At 38.5% G+C, this 21,474-nt stretch overlaps 1 protein-coding gene across 1 annotated transcript; it reads left to right on the top strand.

Annotated features, from left to right (window-relative positions):
- Nucleotides 1-19,189, top strand: mycbpap (mycbp associated protein; the record flags this gene model as incomplete). Its single annotated transcript, XM_079262679.1, has 19 exons — nucleotides 1-31; nucleotides 4,135-4,241; nucleotides 4,341-4,518; nucleotides 4,662-4,777; nucleotides 4,858-5,008; nucleotides 5,187-5,305; nucleotides 9,520-9,644; nucleotides 10,269-10,317; nucleotides 10,640-10,832; nucleotides 10,950-11,137; nucleotides 11,282-11,428; nucleotides 13,345-13,443; nucleotides 13,644-13,786; nucleotides 13,899-14,026; nucleotides 15,506-15,651; nucleotides 18,290-18,359; nucleotides 18,519-18,665; nucleotides 18,908-19,000; nucleotides 19,050-19,189. The coding sequence occupies 19 exons, from the start codon at nucleotides 1-3 to the stop codon at nucleotides 19,187-19,189; spliced, it is 2,370 nt and encodes a 789-aa protein (XP_079118805.1).
- Between the last annotated feature and the right edge of the window lie 2,285 nt (nucleotides 19,190-21,474).

Here is a 21,474-nt window from a genome sequence, read left to right as displayed (position 1 = left end):
ATGCCTGTCACCCCTGTTTCCGCGCAGCAGAGTGGGCAGAACTAATGGTGCACTCACGCTTGCGTTTGCTGAAGTAGCTGATGCCAGATGACTTTATATAGAGTCGTCTCCCCCCCCACCAGGCGATTCGTTCGCGTCACGCTGACTGACAGGAAAACACAGTGTCTTCTGCAAGAGAACAACATGTTTTACGAAAAACATAGTAGACAACTGCAGATCACTATGTGATTTGGCTACTTTTGTGGTGGTTTCAGGTATATTTGGACCCATAAAAGTAGCTTTAATTTATTTCCAATATTTATTTCTATAATGCATGAAAACTGATCTCCATACTGTACGTGTAAATGACATTAGCCCATCTGTCATCTTTAAAGGAAAGAAAGGAAAAAAAAATAAAGGAAAGAAAGAAAAATGAGAACACATTACATATTGACACATGCAAGCTAAAAAGGATTCTGTAATTTAAAAAAAAAAAAAAAAAGCAAATTATTGTGTCACTTAGTTTTAGGCTTTAGCTGCCCTGATGGATGACTGCATTTGTCACAAGTCAAGGTATAAAGGAAATAAAATGGACCAAAACACTGCATAATAAATAGAGGTGATAAACTCTTGAGTTTTAATGATTCATTTTTTTGCAAAAAAAAATAACTGACGATACACATGAAGGTTACTGCGATACACACAAAAGAAAATGACTTTAAGAGGATCACGCATAATCTGAAAAACAAGAGTCTTTCAGAGGGAACTCATGGTAAAATGAGCAGGTGAAATTAGAAAAATAAATCAGGTGTGATGAACAGGAAGTGAAGAGTGCAGAATACAGAAAGGGATAAAGCTACATTATAAGAAAAGAAAAAAGAGCAGGATAAAAAAGAGTATAGGATCAGCAACATATATATCTCGAGGTCTTGTTCATGAGTGAGGGAAGGATGGAGCGTGAGATTGACAGACGGATCAGTGCGGCGTCTGCAGTAATGCGGACTCTGCGCCGGTCTGTCGTGGTGAAGAAGGAGCTGAGCCAAAAGGCAAAGCTCTCGATTCACCAGTCGATCTACGTTCCTACCCTCCCCTATGGTCATGAGCTGTGGGTCGTGACCGAGAGAACAAGATCTCGTATACAGACGGCTGAAATGAGTTTCCTCTGCAGGGTGGCCGGGCTCTCCCTTAGAGATAGGGTGAGGATTTCCGGGAGGAGAACAGAGTAGAGCCGCTGCTCCTCCACATCAAAATGTGGAGGAGCAGCGCCTGTGCCTGGAACCACATGTGTTCCAGGCACATCCCTCTGGGAGGACATCCCAGGGGGAGACCCAGGATACACTGGAGGGATTATATCTCTCGACTGGCCTGGGAACGCCTTGGGATCTCCCGCAGAGTTGACAAATGTGTCTGGGGAGAGGGAAGTCTGGGCTTCCCTGCGTAGGCTGCTGCCCCCACGACCTGACCCCAGATAAGCATGGATGCAACAGATAACAAATCCCACAAAACTTGAACTGACACACTTAGACAAAGGATCACCAACTCCAGCCGTGGGCCAGTGTCCTGCTGGTTTGAGATATGTCCTCTTCTGAATTTAATTTAAATGAAATGATTCCCAAAGAGCTTGTTGTGAAGATCTGTACCAGCCTTTCAAGAGATATTGATTTGAATCAGATGTGTTGCAGCAATCGAGATTAACCTCAATGTACATTTTTTACATCAATGTTCCCAACTTTGGGTTAACGTTGGACAGGGGGGTCTGCCAAGCAAGTCCAGCAAGGGTCTGGCATGCACAGGGGGTCCCAGTCTTTGACAGTTCAGAGCCATTGTAATTAAAAATTATTATGTCCACAGACATGAGTTTTAAATGTGTCGTTTCAAACTTTTTTTTAATCATCTAAACATTTTCTTCACATGGAAAACTTATATGGCTAAAACTTCCGCATCCAATCAATTTTTGTTCATGTAGGCTGTGTAAGATCAGTGAGCAGGTGTAGGTGGAGCAATTAATCTCTATCCTGGTTACTTTTCTGCAACACTTGATTAATAAAATATGTTTCAGAAACACAACATAGCAGATCACCTGTACCAATTCAAAACATTAAGAAAGGCTAGTTTTTCATTTCACTTAGTCCTCTTTTAATGCATGAAAGAAAAACAGGTTTGGAGCCCCTGCAACCAACTAACTGCAACTACAAATGTTTACATTTACGATGTAATATTTCCCATAATGGATAACAGTTATATACAATAAAACTCCTGATAAGCTCCTGACTTTTTATTTGTATGTAGGAATTTATCAGCTCTATGAAAATAGCCTGATTCATGTTAGTTCTGTTAGTCTGTTTTGCTTATAAATGGTTTTAGTAGATAGAAAGAAACATAGAAAGAAAGAAAGAAAGAAAGAAACAGAAAGAAAGAAGCATAGAAAGAAAGAAAGAAACAGAAAGAAAGAAACAGAGAAAGAAAGAAAGAAAGAAACAGAAAGAAAGAGTAGCGACACTTCGTGGATTTGAGGTGTGCGTTACCATAGCAACCAGAGAAAACCCAGCAGCTGAAGCGTAGAGCTCACCTAGCATGCTTATCAAGGCTCTCGCAAGTTTAACTTGGTTTTTGTCTGTATAAAAATGAATCGCCGTGAGTCACCGAGGAAAGACCCGAGACCTCAAAGCGTTTCAGGTCAGCTACAACCCCGTTTGTTTTTATTTGATTGCTGTCTGCCTCCAATGTTGTCATTTTAAGCTAAATGCTGAAACCGAATTCACCTTCATCTCCTGCATCTCCTGATAGTGACTCCTTAGAAATATGTTTGATGAAAGTACAAAAAATGTCTTTCTGTTTTATTTGCTCATGTTGTAGACTACACCTAATTAAAAGTGTTTTATTTCCTCTTCTTAATTTTGGTCTGCGCAAAAAATTCACATTTGTGTATCTTTGTATTTACGTTGATTTGTATCGTTTGAATGTGTGCAAACGTGGGGAATAACAAGAAAGTTGCTGAGTAAATTCAACTGGATACAAAGTCCAACATTTCAATTTGAAAAGTAATGGAGAAGGATAGAAAAGAGCAACCTTGAAATGCCCAAGTACAGAACAGGTACTTATTGTACACACTGTACTTTGATAAGTGCACTTGGTTGCATTCACCATTACAGAGGCTGAAAGGGAAGCGTGAAACTTAATGCCACATAACAAGCAAGATCTCATTCAGACTCATTCATCATTGTCAACAGCTTTAAATGTGAAAATCTGTTTTGAAAAGTTTTTTTTTCCTCCAGCAAATTAGACCACTGAAAAAATGTACTGAAACTGTGGAGGGAGAAAAATGCTTGTAAAAGCCAAGGATTAACAAAATTTTGTTGTGGCCATGGAAACAATAATCAGTCACTCTGATAAAAAAAAAAAAAGAGAGATCAACCGAATTACCTAGCCATGTCTCTCTTCTCTCTCTCGCTCTCTCTCTCTCTCTCGCTCTTTCTCTCTTTCTGTTTAGTGGCATTTTTTTCTAAAAATGTTTTTAAAAAGATAGGAATTAAACATAAAGGTTGTGCAAAATTATTCATTTAAACAATGTATGTGTGTCTGTGTGTAGTATCTCTTTTTTTTAATAAATAATAAAATCAGTCATTTACGCTTCTTCTCCAGAGATCAAGGAGGTAAAAACACCAGAGAGCTTGTCTACTTTGGCGCATGACCATGCCGAAACCACAGCCCATCATGTTCACACTGATAAAGTAAACTGCTTTAAAGTCACCCAGTATTTATTATTTGTCAGAAAATCTTTTGAGTTTTCTGTATGAAATACAAATGACATGTGTGGCATTGTAATTTAAAAACCATTTTATGTTGAACAAATGTATTATGATTGCAGGTTTCTAAACCAAAGTCTTCAAAAGGCCATCAAGCACAAGAACCGATTGCTTGCAGATATTTAAATCAGAGATCATCAGCGGATAAAGTTAGACATGCTGTGGAAAGGACCAAGGCACATCCAGCTGAGCTTCCAGACAACACAGGTTCATTTAGTTAATTTGTGTTTTTGGACAGTAATAATAGCAGTTACCCTGATGAAATATTCATCCAAAGGTAGCTTAAAAGTATGTATGCTGATGCTTATAAAGATTATATATTTTTCTGTCGATGTGCATCCTCTCTTAGGCCCACGGGGACTTCAGTTTGATGATGATGCGATGATTCTCCCACACAGCATCCTGGGTAGTTTAGAGGACTTCAGAAATTATCTGGAGGCCAAAGGAGAGACATATGTAAATTCATAACCATTTAATCTGAGTTTCACTTTGTTAACAGAAAGACTTCATTGTGTCTGTAAACTCTGTTTTACCACATCTGGCTCATAAAATTAGTTCCTGAAGCGAATACCAAAGTCCTCAAGAGATCTGACATCTGAGACCACTGGTAGGCCTCCCACCGACACCGTGCTGAAGGAGATCCCATCAGGCCAGAGAAACATTCAGCATAATGCCCTGCAGCACTGGAATAAACATGTGACCCAGCGCAGACAGCAACAGAACTTCTTATCCAGTGAGCATTTTGGGGAGTAAAACAACCTGCAGCTTTATTTCTGTACAGCCTGTACCAGATTACCAGATGGTTTTCTTTGTTTCCTTCAAAAAAGTTCTTTTTTCTGAAGTCTGCATAAATGCCCGTCTGTGTGTGTTGTTCAGACTTGCAGAAAAGGCCAGTGGAAAAATTACTGATGACCCAAGCTGACAATTTCAGAGAAACCCAGGAGCAGAGAGAAATTCTAAACCAAGTTTTGCCACACATCCACCCTGGATTTGTATGCAACACTGCTTTTTCTAGTCTATTACAATATTTGTTTCCTCCGTTTCTTCACTGCTGTGTCTTTTTCTTCTCAAGGGTTATCGTGTGGGCAGTGAGTTTTGGAGTCTCCCACAACGTTTAGGAGATGAAGTTAGCGGTATTACAGCCACTCTGACTCAGACTGAGCTTGGCAGACAGAAACCTGTCACGCATGTTGGACAACCCAGCAGCATACGCAAGGAACTGGGTACACAAATGCAACATTGCCATGTCCTACATTTTCCTTCATAATCCTGTTCCTTCTGAGTGTGCTTGCACCTGAAAAGTATTTGAGTACCTAAATGTATTTGATTTTAGTGCAAAGCTTTGGAAACCAGATGAATTGAGGTTCTATTCACTCTGTGAGAAATTTTCTGTTTGTTTAGGAATCATTTCAGCTGAGACCGCGCGCCCAGCTTCTCGGACTTGGGACAAGAGTGCATATCTTCATCACCAACACCAAGAACTCAGAGAGGTTTTGCAGGAGATGGACGTCAGAAAGCCGGTAAAACTTTTTTTTTTATTAAGAATTTCAACCTTTACCAAAAACTTAAAAAAAGCAATGTTTACTTTTTTTTCTCCATGTAAGTGCAACCACCTCGCCACTGCGCGGTGGCGAGGTGGTTAGCACCGCAGGCTCACAGCAAGAGGGTCGCTGGTTTGCATGTTCTTTCCAAGTACTAGGGCTTCTTTCCACCATCCCAAGACCTGTCTGTTACATTAATTGATCACCCTAAATTCTCTCTAGGATTCAGTGTTATTGTGAGTGGCTGTTTGTCTCTCAGTGTTGGCCTGTGATGGACCGGTGACCTGTCCAGGGTTTATTCTGCCTCTGTCCTGCAAAATGCTGGGATAGGTTCCAGCTTTCCCAAAACCCTGAACTGGACTCAGTGGCATAGAAAATGAATAGATGAATGTAACATGCCTTTACCATCGAGCAGTGGTGTCAAAAGTATTCATATTCATTAGTCAGGTAGAAGTATAATTACTCAGGTTTAAAAAGACTTTTGTAGAAATAAAAGTACCAACTCAGATTTTTTAAGTGTAAAAGTACTGATTTAAAAACAATATAAAACTAAAAGTAATGCAAGTGTGAAAAATACCATGAAAAAGGAACACTTAACCGTGACACCGGAGCCTACAGGGCACTTCCAAAATAACATTTTTCTATAAGTTATGACTGTTATCTGAATATTAATACTGAAAAGGTTGTGAAGTACTACACCTTTTCAGCCACATAGATTCTGATGAGAAATTAACTTATTTGAATGCAATGCAAATATTTTAAAGAACCATATTAGCATTAAGATGTGTTTCATGGCCTGGATGATATGACTGTAAGCATTGTAATGTTGCAAAAAGTCCAACTTCAAAAGGCAAGTTAACAACCTTTATTTATAAGTACATATAAGCTTAGCTGCAGGAATCAGTGAGGGCAACAAATTTGTATTAGGAGACAAAAAAATTAAGTGATAAGAACAAAAAACCAAAATACAATAGGAGTAAAGAGTAAACTGCTTTATTTTGTAAGGATTACAAAGCCAAAACCCAAAACCCATCCAGCAATGGAGCTAAAACAGATTTATTGAAAAAATGATGGTGTGGAAGGTGGTCTTGCTGGTCTGGTCAGCAACAGGTGGTCAATCTCATACCAACAGGATGAAGCGAAGACAGTGGTTTGGGACGGGCAGGGTCAAGACCTGATATTCTCTCAGAAACAGACACATGAACTACGCTTGAAGGCTGTGGGGAAAAAGGTAGACGATGTCGCACCGAGCACATCTAGGGGAGGTGTTAAATAGAGAGCAGCACGGGCGAAGGTAATCTGCTATCAGGCAGGGGAAGAATGCAGCTTGTTAAGGGCAGAGCAGAAATCATGACAGTATTTTCTTTATATTTTTAAATTGTTAGGAGTAGAAAATACAGATAATTGTGTAAAAATGTAAGGAGTAGAAGTAGAAAGTCGTCTAAATAATTACTCCAATAAAGTAGATAGATACCCCAAATTTCTACTTAAGTATGGTAACGCAGTATTTGTACTTAATTACTTGACACCTCTGCCATTGAGTCAGTCTGATCTATGTAGGAACTGAGTGCTATAAAAATCATGTACAGTAAGGGTTATGTATGTAGTTAGAGGCATTGAATTAGAAAAAGTTTATTATTTTTGGCAGATTTAAGGAAAACAAACCTTGAACCACATCTGAGCTGATTTTAGTGGAAGAGAACAGTTATTCCTACAATGATGTAAGTCAATGAAGTTAAAGTTAATCATTCTGTTTTAATTTGACAATGGATCCTATTTTCTCAAGCAATCTGCTTTTTTTGTTAATATTGTGCAATAATTTTAGAGAACTTGAAAATAAGTTAAATCACATGGGTTTAGTTTTTCAACACTGCAGAGGAAGATGCGTAGACCAACATTAAGTCATGCAATATAAAAAGAAATGGTAAACTTATTTGATGCCCTATTTTTCAGCAGACATGTTTTTCTTTTAGTATGAAGTTTCTTTCAGGATGAGACTCTGACCATTTCACACTTTTCTGGTTCAGCCAGCAGCTGCTGGTAGACACAAATACTAAAGACATCAGGCTATCCGTGTTTGCCACCTTCATTCCTCATCCTTTTCAACATCAGGCATTTACAGTCATAAAATCTTATTCCGTTAATGATTGTCGTACAAATAGTTTTAATTAATGACGCAATTGTCTTTTTTATGTGTTTATTGATGTATAAGCATTATAATAATGTATTGATATATCTATAAAAATGAACAACAAGAGGATAGTGTGTCATAATAATAAAAGAACCGTAGACAGGCACAGGAAGAACGTATAAATGCCGCACTGATATTCTGCAGCCAAAGGTTGAACCAGGAACGTTACTGGTATTTTCAAGAATGCACAACAGGTATAATAACTACAGAGGCATTGATGGAGCAATGAACCAATCAAATAGCTTCACATTCAGCCCTTTGTCATACAAAATTAAGAGAATAATGCCTTTTTAAGTTTATTTTGGCTTTTTCCAAGTGTACATGGCTGTCAATTTATAAAGTTTACAATCAGTTTATTTTTCAGAATTATTTTGATACAAAAAAAACTTAATAACATGCTTATTCTGTTTTTTTTTTTTTTTTTTTTTTTTTTTTTTTTTTTTTTTTTTTTTAAAGTTCTTCTCAAAACACACTTATGCTGTGGTATAGGTCACACTGAATCCAAAAATAGGCTTTTGAACTATTTTTTTTAATATTGATTTAGTTCTGAGTGATGACTTGAAGAAGATCAAACCAAATAATAATCAAACCAAATCAAATAATGTCGCAATTATTTCAGGTACAATTTCTGAATTATCCAACATATTGTAAAGTAAATAATTCCTGTTCACAAATAGCATTTTTCTTTTAAACAGAACTCATCAGCATACATGTTTTGTTCTAACACACAGTTTTTTAATTGGACTGCTTGCCTTTCTAGAGCTGCTCACACCCACAGGAGACTTTCTCACGTAGCTCGTATTCACTCTGTATCTTAACAGGCTGTGATCATGCAGCCCTTGGCACACTGTTCTGGGTTATTTGTGCAGGAACAAACTCTAGGAAATGTACAAAGCGGACAGTACTCGCACATTCACACAAGCACACATACCCATGCAGGCTCACAGAAATAAACACACACCTACACACCAAAAGGTGTTCAGGAACTGTTGCAAATATACTTTTATGGGGTTTATTATCTCCTCTTGCCTGTTAAATGTACATTCAGTGCACATGCAAAATAAGATAATGAAGTCTGTCGAGCGTTCACTTACAAACAAAAGCAGAACTCGTACAATTATGAAATCTCGAGCATGCCAAGTCATTAAGAGTCTAAATTCTGTGATCTGTGAGCCAACTGAGTCCAAGAAAGAGTCTGCCTTATGCCTCCCTCTGCATCACAATGAGTCCATCAGCGGTGGCAGGAGGTCCTGTGGTAAGCACAGAAGCACAAATGTACTTCTTCGCACAACCTGTTCTCATTTAATCCTATTAACACCCTAAGTAACAGGGGCTTATTATGGGTTGGTTTATTCAAATGACATTATATATTCGGCGGTCTCAGCTGGTGACTTTGCTCCACGTTTCCCTTCTTTCTTTCAAACACACACATTTGTGCTAGTGAAATCTGAGAAAGTGGGTGCGGTGTGTTCTGTCGCCCAGGCGGCTAATGTGATGCTTGTGATTTGGGGTCTGAAGTGCCTTCTGACATACAGTGTATGAGACAGATCATCCTGTCCACAGCTGACTTGGCTTTGTGACATACATGGTAAGAGAGGAAGGTGTGATGGAGACAGGCAGGGAGCTGTTATGAAACAGAGCTAAATAGCATAGAGTAAGGAAAGTTGTAAAGTACTGAAAAGACATGGAATTAATTTGTAGGCTGTCATGTGGGGAATGTTTATTATCATGTAGCTCATCAGTGATGAAATACAGGACAGGCCGAGAGCATGGAAGGTGTGGATTATACACAACTTCCATGCTCTCTTCTAGTGCAGCCTCAAACAGCTGCACTAGAAGAGACTGAATGACAGTGTTTGTGTCAGACTTAATTGAGGCTGGAAAGCACTGAAACATTCTTTTTTGCAATTTTCTCTTCTGGCTGTCGAGACCAATTATTCATTGATAACAGAGAATGGTGATATTTTTCTTCATATTCACCCCTTTGTGTGACTTATTGTAGGAGATCAGTGGACTGGAGGTGATTGGTTCTGGAAAGCCCTTCAGGTTCATCACAGTGTGTCAAAGTCCCTCATTGGAGAGAGAACAAGAGGAGAAGGAACACAAGGCGATGAATGAGGATAACGTGTAAGAAATAACTCACTTACCTGCCTTACTAATTTATATGGTACGAAGCTTTTTTACAAACTGAAATATGGCTTTGTGTAACATGAATGTGTAAGAACCACACCATTCCTGTGTTAAAGTATGTGTGCCAAATACAGTGGTACTTTCAAGTCTCTAATCAGGAGTTTTATTGGTTTTTATTTATTTATTTTACATCAGGAAGCAGCATGTAGGTTTCTGTATATAATAATTCTCCCAGGTGTTTGGAGAAGTGAAGATAATTATATTAATCAGTAACAAGTTACACAACATTCATTGCAAATTTATAGGTAATGTGTCTGTTAGCTTTTCACCTTGTTCCAGATTCAAGTTGAATGTCAAAATAGAAACACCAACATAGATACTTTTAACACCAACTTGTTATTTTGGGGATTGTGGCTCAAAAGGTCTCTGATGTTTACAGATCGGAAAACACTGAATAAAAGAATGCAGCACTTACAAGGATTAATGTTTTTCATATTCAGATTCAGATTTATGCATATGTGATGGAGTTTTATATTTTATGTTTCTTATTTTCTTCAACAGTGATCCACTGGCACAGTTTAATGATGTTCAGGTCAAATCTCAACCATTTCCTGTCTTAAGGTTCTGTGGTCAACTTGCTAACTGGACTGGAAATTCTTCCTTAAACCAGGTACAAATAGCCCACATCATTGGTCAGTTAATACATATCTTGAGGAGTCTTTCTTTTTTTTTCTTGTTCAACCAATAAAAATTTTACCCTGCTGTCCTTTCCCAGTTTTCCTGATTCTGGTTTCAGAGAGACAGATTGGTACATATGATGCTACTGTTGTAGTTATGAAATTACAACAAAGTTTCTTTTTGTTTTTACTTTTTTAACAAACCTTTGTTCGGAGGTTTCAGGTCTTCTGTGACGCTTGAGAATTTGTGAAAATTTGGTATTTGTTAAGACTTATAACTCCATTGTCAGCCATTTCTGTGCTTTTGTTTTTCAGGGGAAAGTAGGAATCAGTGCAGTAATAATTTTTGAGACCATAACTGGAGAAAGAGCATCATCCCACCTGGAGTTACACAATGAGGGCAGCACCGCCATCTTTTACAGCTGGCAGCAGCTCACAGTGCCACACAGCTTCCCTCGCCTGCGTTCACAAACAAAAAATAAGCACTTCTACTTTAATTCCTGTTCTGGTACACACACACAAACACACAGTAGTATTCTTTTACATAATGTTTGTACTTCTGCCGACCTGCTGTTTTTGCTGGGATTTAACCAGAAATATTACAATTTGCTTTCCTCCCTTTTAGGTGTGATCTGTCCTGGTGACACCAAGCTTGTGGAGTTTCTATTTAAGTCAGATAAGCCAGGTATCAAAACTGAATTTTGGCAGCTCAGTACCCATCCTGTTTTACTGCAAGGAGCCTCCATATGTCTCACATTGAAAGGAATGGCTCTGAATGAGGACAAAACTGCAGATCAGAGGCTTTTCTTACAGGTACTTTATCTTTATAACTAAATTGTTTCTAACTGTGTTTAAATGAGAGAGAAAATTTTAAATAAACAGAAAAGACAGTAATGTAATGTCAGCTGTATTTTTTATTTTTTTTATTTTCATCCTTTTGGTTGTGTGTATGGGCAGACAAAGCTGGAAAAGAGAGTTGCGGAAAAAATCTGTCAGTCAATTGTGCATGAGGTGCTGCATGGGGTCTACACCCCAGAAAGACCCAGCTCACCTGCTGAACTTTACATTACTGAAGAACAACAATTTCAGCGGAAAAACCCAAAGGTAAATACTGGATTGTGGAAGTGTCTTGCCTTAATCTCAGTTATTATAGAAGTTGTGATCATATTGTGCTTCAATTCCCCTTGTTTCACATGTTTTCTGAAGCACTTTACTCATTGTGCATCAGGGTACCCCGTTTTCATGTTCTTCTGATGTGTCATTCACTTTTCTGTAAGTCTGTTTGTTTCAGACTGAGTCTTAGTCACATCACCTGATTCAGTGAGAGATGACCTGATAATGGAACCATTCATTGTGTGGTTGTTTTGACATTTCACTGGCTAGAAGCAAAAGTGTGATCAGCCTATGACTGCTATTTCCTCTAAAAAGTAGCCATCATTCACCCAATATTTAGAATTATATTAGCTGATTTTTTTAAATAACAGATCATATGTTTTAGGGATTTCAAAACAGTTGCCTCTTAAATATAGGTAATCTTTGTGTAGTGATGCAAATGAAGAATTGCTTTAAGTAGGTCAATTGAAAGAATGAGTAAATTTCCTTCCCAAGTTCGGTTTCAGTGCCAGTTCTCGTTATATATAGGAGTCAGTTCAAAAATATTACTAAATTAAAATACTACTTCTAATTATGACTCATCTAATTTGCGCCTGTAATCAATAGGATATTTTTCTCATGGACTTCGATTAATAGTGGATGATTACAGTTGTTAAGGCCTCTCACTTGGTCACGTTTTTCTATCATAATGGGTGACACAGGTAGAGATCTGACATGCATCTTTCTGATGTCAGAGGAAATGATCATCCTGTGGCGTGACAGCACTTTCTGTCCAGACAGTGTTGCTTAAAAAGAACATCAATATTTTATCAGTTTGGTATTAATCATCAATATACTTTTATACAACAGTAAAAAGTAGACAAAGAAAATAAATTCAGAATAATTGGAATCAGAAATACTTTAATAAGAATAAAATAAAATAAACTTAATATCTGAGGCAAAAATACTATATTTAAAAAACACACCTTTCAACACACATCCGTTTAAAAGAAAAAAAAAAAGAAAAGAAATTACGATTTACAATTTGCAATTTACAAATAAATATTTAGGTTAAAAACAAAAAATGAAACCCATGAGACAAAAACTTCCCAGTTGTTTTATGTAATTTTATAGAAAAGTATCTGATCATATTTCATAAGCCGCTTACTTATAATATGTGGTTTACTCCCAGGGGTCCCTCCACGAAAACATTTCCAGTCCGACATTCTGAGTTGGTGTCAATTGAACTCATGCATGTATGTAACTGTAAGATGTTTTCTTACATGATCTGCCCGCCTCAGGTCGTCTCATCACATTTCTGCTGATTGAAAGATAGAAGTACAAAAATAAAATTCTTAATTTAATTTTTTTTGGAGCAGTCTGTTTATTATTATCTTGATCATAGTTGCATATTGATATTAGTGTGAAAGAGGCTTTCAGATGCTTAGAAATGTGCCTTCCCTTTTGAGTCTTTATTATGTGACTTGATGGAGACCAAAGTGTGATTTAATTTTTTAACCTTTTCAAGCTGGAACATCAGATTATTACTTTTTGTTTTGCTTTGGGCTTTTTCATGTGTGTGTGTGTGTGTGTGTATTTTAGCTTATTAGATATCTTCTTTGTTCATGGCACCAGTCTCTCCTGCGAACATGCTGAGAAGATCTGGCAGAACAGATATCTGTCAGCTAGTCACTGAGGTTCCCTTTCTTTTAATGCTCGCAGATACCTAAGATTGGATCATTTCTCATGAGATAAATTACAAAATATATGTTTTTCTTTTTGCATTTGTTCAGATTGTGTAAAAATTTCATAACATTTTGGTGAAACTTATTTACAAAATGCTGAAAACTCCAAAAGATTCCCATACAGCAACCAATAGATCATCTAAATTGTGACCACATTCTGTTTAACACCGTGTATGGTTTTAGTTGCAGTATGTTTATCAGCCCGTGGAGGACCTAAAGAAACTTTGGCAAGAAGCGAATCAAGGATCCATCTGGGATCTATCTGTTGACACACTCCGACAGGTAGTCACATGCTGCGATGTATTGATATGGTACTTTGTGCTACCAGACACAGTAAATTTGCAGTAAAAGTAGCAACATGATGAAAAGATATAGATTTATAAGAGGCCTGCATAGCATATGTAAATAAATTAGCCTCACGTTGATGGATGAAATACTTAGCTCACTGTATTTGTCTTTGCTTTTCTTTTCCTGTACTTTAGGTTCTGCTGTCTCTTCCCGATGAGGAAACATCTCTCCACTCTCTAACCAGAGAAGAGGCTCTGGCCCAGCTCAACACTGTGTTTCTGCAACTTTCTGAACCTTCTGAACTGAAACAGCACCGTCTAACACCTGTCACTATAGGGTGAGACATGCACACATGATTCATGAATCAAATTTATTTTCCACATGAACTCCTCTCCACTTGCACCTTCAGTGTAGTGAGTCATTTCCATGGTGTTTGGCGCCCCCTGCAGGCAGCAGCTGTGGAGGGAACTGCTGGACACAATGGCTGATCAGGCCTCCAGTCTCAGAAACCTGCTGGGTCTCCCAGAGAAAGAAATGCGGTTTGAGAAAATAAGTGAATCTATCATCTCTGATGCTGGTGAGACTTATATTTGGGTTGACACATACAGAATACCACAGCTGATGATGCCTGTATGGCTTAATGTTAAATGATCCAAAATTTTGACATGTCTCAATTATAACACTATTTTTAAGTCTTTCTTTCCTGTTGGTTTGCTGTTTGTGACACTTGACTGGATGACAACAGCTGATCTAGAGAGGTGGCTGAAAATGCCATCTTACATCACATAGACTTTGCTCAGACTCAACACCATCTTGGTCTCTGAAGCCTCAAGACAGCTCGTTCTGCTGGAACTAGCAGTGCTTTAGGAGGAGCAAATGGAAGAGGCGCAAAAGAAGACGTGGGCAAAGTATGCCTAGTATTGTGTCAGAATGGTTAGAAAAACAGACGTATGCCAGTGGATGTGGGCTGCAGTGGGTTTGCCAGTCACACTCAACAGTACCTACATAACCCTGGGCAGTCTGACAAGAACAAATTACATTAACAGTAAAATTAGGGATGTGGAGAAGGCATCTAGATGACTGTGGTTGAGAATGGGAGACCAGTGGAGCCAGCACCAGTATGCCACTGACACACAGGCCAGTGCTTGAGCAACCTTGGTCAGGACACCTGGTGGAGGGTGTATGTTGCAAGACCCGAAACACCCGTAGATACCAGGACACAACACTGATGATAGGACCGAGTTAGAGCATCAGAAGATGTGTGAAAAACCTCTGGAAAAATAAGAAATCTTTTGCTAAAAATGTAGGCTTTAAAGTCCATGCCCAAAGAAACAAAGGGGAATACAGCTGTAGCTGCTGATTTAAGAATTAGAAAACATGATCACTGCACCACTGATTAAAAAATAAAACCTTTAAATACCAGTTATGGTCACTTGAACTGTGGCTGTCAACATCATGTCTTCACAAAAGACAGTCATTGGAGGAGCTGCAATATTTTATTGTAAGAAATCACAAAGATGACAATGGAAGCAGAACACTTGCAGCTACATACATCATCAGATGTTTAGTACATCTAATAAGTTACACCAGAATTTTCTTTCTCAGCTCAAATTGTTAAATGGAAAAAATATGGCTAACATCACTTTTAGCTTAGAAAGTAACGATGTGATTCATGAGGGGGTAATGATGCAAAAGATGCTGACACTTGGAGATAACACCTTAAAACCTGTATATATGTACCAAAAGTAAACAAACAACCAAAAGAAAAGTTGAGAAGTTTCCCAGGAAACAAATTTTCATGTTCTTATCATTGTAATGATCCACAGAACACTGCAAAAATCCCACAAATAGATGGATTTGTGAAACACTGGTGTCATTCGTACTAAGAAGAATCTGTCATAGGAAATCACAACGATGAGGTCCTGCTGTGATGCCTTTCTTTCTTTCAGCATATAAGGAAATTGCCTCTTGATAAACTTAAAAGTACAATAATCTAATTGTATTTTCATTAATGTACAAATGTGTTTTGCTCACTACTGATGTTGTTGTATTGCAGATGTGACTGATAACACACATAAAGAAGATAAGATTGAGAAAAAGGGAGGAGCTACTGCTAAAGAGGAACGAAGTGTGATGAGATCCAGATTTAAAGATGATAGCAAAACAGAGTCCAGGCTACTGACGACTGGGAGTTCAATGGAGGTGAGAGGAAAATGTATTTTAATTAAGCAGAGATAAAGAAAAAGACTGTTTATGTGTGTGTGTGTGTGTGTGTGTGTTAACCTATTGACCACCAGCAGCACAGAGATAGACTTATGAGATGTTTTGCCATGATGTGGCAGCAGAGGGAAGTGTTTTTGATTTATAAGCATGAATGAATACCATGTTTAGTAAGACATGACTCATCACTTCATCTGATGCTCCAGCTGATCTGAGCATGAATCATCTTCATCACTTCAACCAAGCTGTCAGTTCATCAGTCATTCCTCGGCCATTCAGGAACTTCTGTTGTCCTCTGTTACTACTGACTGCCTCCTCACTACTTGCACAGTAACCATCACGCTTTCACGCCTACATTATCACTTTGTATGGTCCCTTAAAACACAAGTTTAGGGTATTGCGAGCTTTCATTGAGTTTTTGTACAATTCTTTAACCATTTCTTTATTTATTTTTCTGTATTTGTGCTCTGTCTATATATATTTATCTATATATCTATATAGATATATATCTATATATCTATAGATATATATCTATATCTATATATATATATATCTATATATATATAGATATATATATATCTATATAGATATAGATATATATATCTATATAGATATAGATATATGTATATATATATATATAGATATGTTGCACTAACTATCAGCAGTATTAAAAACAGCTTCTCCGTGTTCACGTTTCCTGTTAATGTAGAACACCAGTGTGCCCCCCAGAGATGTAACTACTATAGCCCAGCAACACACTGTGGTGGGGGCCATTTCTGTTTTAGTAAAAAGTGGCAGGTTGAGGGAGAAAATGATAAAAATATCAGCAGTACTCACTCATTTTAATGCGTTGCTTTTCTGCTCCCTTCCACCATGTACTCATACTCATAACCAGTCCTATTCACACATCTGAATTGAAGCAGGTAATTGTGTTGTTGAAAGATTATGATGAGCTGCTGGTGTGGTGTCAGACCTGTTAGCTTCTCCTCTAATGGTTTCCTCCTCTCTGTTGTCCACCATCAAAAACATTTAGAATTGAACTGGAGACCATTTTTTTATCCGCTTATAATTTGCTGAGTGATTTCGCCCTCTGTGAAATGGTTTAGTCATAGGTAAGGTGCAGCCCATTACTCATATGGTGCCATGGAAACAGAACAATGTGTGAAATCATGCACCTGCTCTCAGACTGGTCAGGGTGTGAACTGCCAGCACCTGTATGACGCCATCTGTGAAAGATGCAAAGACAGCAATATGCTAACAGTGCTGTATGCTTTTGTTTATTGTAAAAGTATCTTCTAACTCTGCTCATCCTTCCATATAGGAGAGCAGAAAAGCGGGGAGAAAAAAGGATGATGTAGGGAGGCATTCCAGAGGAAAGGAAGGAAAGGGGTCTGCCTCGTTCATTGCCTCAGAAGGCATCATTCATGGACCACCTGGTGACCAAAGTGTCGACTCAGAGATAATAAGCATGTACACACAGATTCTGCATAAAAAGGCAAGTAATTATCCTTCACTTGGAGTACAATAGTGCCCATATAACTTTATATATCACTTTATATATACAGTGTATATATATATACATATATATATATATATATATATATATATATATATATATATATATATATATATATATATATATATATATATATATATATTATATATATAATGTTCAAACTCCACTATGAAGACAATTTTATGAGTTATTTTGGTACTGTTGCAGCATCCCATCTCCTGCCCTCCTTTATGCTGGTAATAATAAAATAATAATAAAATATCCCTCCACCAATTCAGTCCTGCATTTTCTTTCCCAAAAAAACTAAGTTGTTCAACTTCAGAACTATTTTGTTGCCACAGCCCCATTTAAACAGGACACAGCTGAGTCAGCAGGATTAAAATGAAATGAGATGAGAAAGGTTGTGCATGGAAAAAATGACTGAGAGCAAAAGAATACCCAAGAGTTTTAATCTACTTTATTTCAAAATGATCACGTCTTATTTATTTATTCTATTTCAGCCTTTATTCTCCAAAAGAGAATACAAAGTAATTCATTTGCAAAAAAGAAACAACAACACAAAACAAAACAAAACAAACAGTTATGAACAGTTATAATCTTACTGTTTTAACAATAAGGTCCATTATGTATCTGGACCTTAGAGTTTGACTGCCCCCAGGTACCACTCCAAAAGTACACATACTCATAGTGTAAACTGACCTTTACCTGGTAAATTTTAAATGTGCAAGTGAATGGCGTATGAAATGTACTTTTACATAACATTCTACAACCACACTGTGTTAATTTTGATAATGCAGCATTTATACAGCATCATTTCACCAACTACATGCTGAGCTAATAATATTTTCTGTCCAAACTGTTTATATTGTTTAAAGAAGATAGAAAAGTCATCGAACCACCGGATGTGTAAACTGTGCAGAAACAGTAATGCTTATGTATCAGGGTCTCTCTCCATCCCCTTCCATCAAAAACTGTCCAGGCCTGCAAAATACACAGAAATTCTTCCAACATATTCCTTACTCAGAATTTTTTAGGAAGGTGAGCTCCAGACCCAGAATTCCTATGAAACCTACATGTATGTATGTCTTTCTTTATGTCTGGCAGGTTTATGCTCAGATGGAGTACCTGTTGGACAGTCTGTGTGACCTGATGGAGGAGATTAATGTGAGGCAGGGTCAGGACACAAAGTACTGACACAGAAAGGCTGGAACGGGAATATTAAATCAGATGTAATAAATCTCGTCTGATAAGATTTGGGCTTTATCTTGATGTGAAGTCAATAAACTTTTTGTTTTCTTGATGTGTCCTTTTCATGTCTACAAACGCGCATCAGAGAAAGCCGTCAGGTTAACCGCTGACATCGCAGAAGACGTCCCCCACCGCCCACCCCCCACCCCCACCTCAAGTCTGTTACGCTCCCTGATGTGGATGCTGCGTGTGTTTGCTCTGCGTGACCGGCCTGCCGGTGCCGTCAGAGCGCGTGTGTGTGTGGACGGGGCTGCCTCCGCGAGAGAGGAGGGGGAGTGAGCCGTGTGTTGTAGCTTTATCCTGATCCTATGCGGATTTCATCACTGACTCCCTGGTTAAGAAGGACTCGCATCATCCTGGGTAGGCCGGGACGCAGGTGCAGACATCCCTGTTGAGGGTTTATCCAGCCCGCGCAGCTCGCGCTTCGCAGGACAGCGGTGCCGCGAGGATATTTGCGTGTAAACCTCTGGGCAGATTTTAGCCACAGTGAAGACTTGGAGGAGGAGGAGGAGGAGGAAAGCAGACGGGAGGCTCGGTTGACCAAGCAGGAGATGAGCAGTCGGCATGGTAAGCGGCATGTTCTGGTGATGCTCCTGGCCTTTCCTTCTTCCTACAGACGAGCAGGCCTGCATTACTTTAATGCTGTGGCAGCGTGATCGCGCCAGTGTGACACAACTCCAGCAGCAGCTGGTCCTGCTTGGGGGGGGGGGGGTTCGTGCTACACATGGCAAGCCGCACAGGGAATCCACCGCATGAGGGGGCGTGTGTCGAGGGGGGCAAGGGGTGCAGTTGCAGACCCTCAGTGGGCTGTGTTCTCTTCTCCTATCCTCAGTTATCATCTGATAGATATTCTCGGGTTCGTTGTCACTATAAACTGGACTAAGTTCATTTTAAATCGTAACTAAACTCAATTTGGTCTCACTCTAAGCAGAAGTTAACACAAGCTCTAAAATGTTAGGATTTTATGTGAAGCCTACGCTGTGAAAAGGTACGCTTGGTTTCTTTTGACACCACGCATGCGCGTGCTGGACCACGCGTAGGTTTTACATTAACTCAGTTACATGTGACGCATCAGATCCCTACATTACATTGTGTGCTTGTGGTGAATGAAATGAAATCCTAATTACCTGGTTAAATGGAGTTTATGAATTATTTCTGTATTTGGACCAGCATTGGCTGCTATTCTTCCTGGTCTTTCATATCAATTCAGAAAGTTACACCAATCTTTTAAAATAGTAACAACACCCACAGCACATCACTGACAAACATAAAACTGACAGTCAACTTTCAGCACTTTAACTAACACCACTCCCACAACTTCCCTGTGAACATCAATCTAGACGCATAACACACAATAAGATATCCTACTGATGAAATGTAACCCAGAATTCTTTATTATTAGAAAAATTAACAGTGCTGTACCTAACCAGCAGCAACACTTAACAGTAATCACATTACTGTGTCATTATAACAAGAATAGTTCTAATAACAACAATTTCATTAATTTTTTTAATCTAAATTAAAATAATACATCACAACTGATCACTGATAGTCACTATAGCATTCACACTGGTTCGGGACAATTACAACTGTATTCCTGGCAGTGTGAACATTACACCCTAATTAAGATGATTTCATAAGGTAACTTGGATCTGGTTTCAGTGTCGAGATGGTTGCTTCAGGAGATTTTATTTGAGTTATTACATCCAGATGAGTCATGTAAATGTGTTTCATTGCATTCACAGAGCAACTCAGCAGTTTGTTCAAATACTCCAATGTATTAGATTATTTCTGGAACATGCACTTCAGAAAAATCTCATTAATTGCACTTGAGGATTCAATTTACATAGTGGTTTTGTTTAAAGAACCACACTGTGGGATTTCATGCCTTATTTTATTTTTGTCTTGGTTTGTGAAATACACTATCTGATGGAATGATTCCAGCACATGTTGACATGTCAGCTCATTAATAATGTGCTCAGATTAATACAGAAACAGGGACTTATCCTTGTATAGCTGCTCTTCACCGTCTTAGCTTTGAGAATAGTTTTGCACACTAAAGGTTCGTGTTACTTCCACATATATGCTCTGGTGTGAGGATCGGGTAAAGGGATTTCCAATGCAGTGTATTTCAACCCATCAAACAGTCAACAGCGGTAGCTTGTTCTAACCTTTCTATGTGGGGGGCCTCTGTGTCTGAGCTGCAGATGATTGTGCAGAAAGGTGATACTGGCTGCACTTGCTGAGCATAAGTTTCTTCTTTATGCCCTTCCATCTCTGTTGCTCCCTCCCCACTGCACATACACAGTCACTTTCAAACAGTTTGTCCCCTCAGAGTTTCATGTGTGCTTAGGTACTCTGTTCTTCTGCCGATGTTCCCTTTTCAGCAGGATGAGATATTTAGCAATGGACAGACTCAAAACATCTGTATAGGATGTGCATGCTTTAAAGGAGGATCAATATAAAAGCAACAGCAATATTATAATATTCTCATAGTCAGAGGGAAATAGGTGAACGTATCACAGAAGTTTCCTTTTCGGCACAAAGAGACCTTATTGGTAAAAGAGCTTGTATTTAAAATATAAAATGCTGATGAACGCCATTTTCATCAGCTTATAAATGGCTGTGATATACTGATATGAGGAAGTTTTACAAAGTATGTTATTGTATGAGTGGGTTAATATGACAACTTCATAAAAGGATCTTTTATCTTATACCTTCTTGTTTTCATTCAAGTGGTGGTTCAGTGATAACTACTCTACAATAGGAGATATAATTACAGCAATGATGAACAATACCACAAAAATTTTGCCAAATAGGTTTCTGTGTAATGGATAAGAAAGTGACTGAATTCTCAATCTGAAATCAAGACTTTTGAGGCCACAATTTCAAGGTGACAGCAACCATTAGCCCTTTTCACACAGTGCACCTCACAAAGCATGCTTGGGTTCATGGGTAGCGTTGCATCCCTGTGTGATGGGATGCCTATGGGAAAGGAGGTGGGCTACATCCTTGATGGATTACCACTCCGTCATATGAAC

The sequence above is a fragment of the Telmatherina bonti genome, assembly GCF_933228915.1.
Source record: "Telmatherina bonti genome assembly, chromosome: 3".
Taxonomy (NCBI): domain Eukaryota; kingdom Metazoa; phylum Chordata; class Actinopteri; order Atheriniformes; family Telmatherinidae; genus Telmatherina; species Telmatherina bonti.
This window is presented reverse-complemented; position numbering and strand designations above follow the sequence as displayed.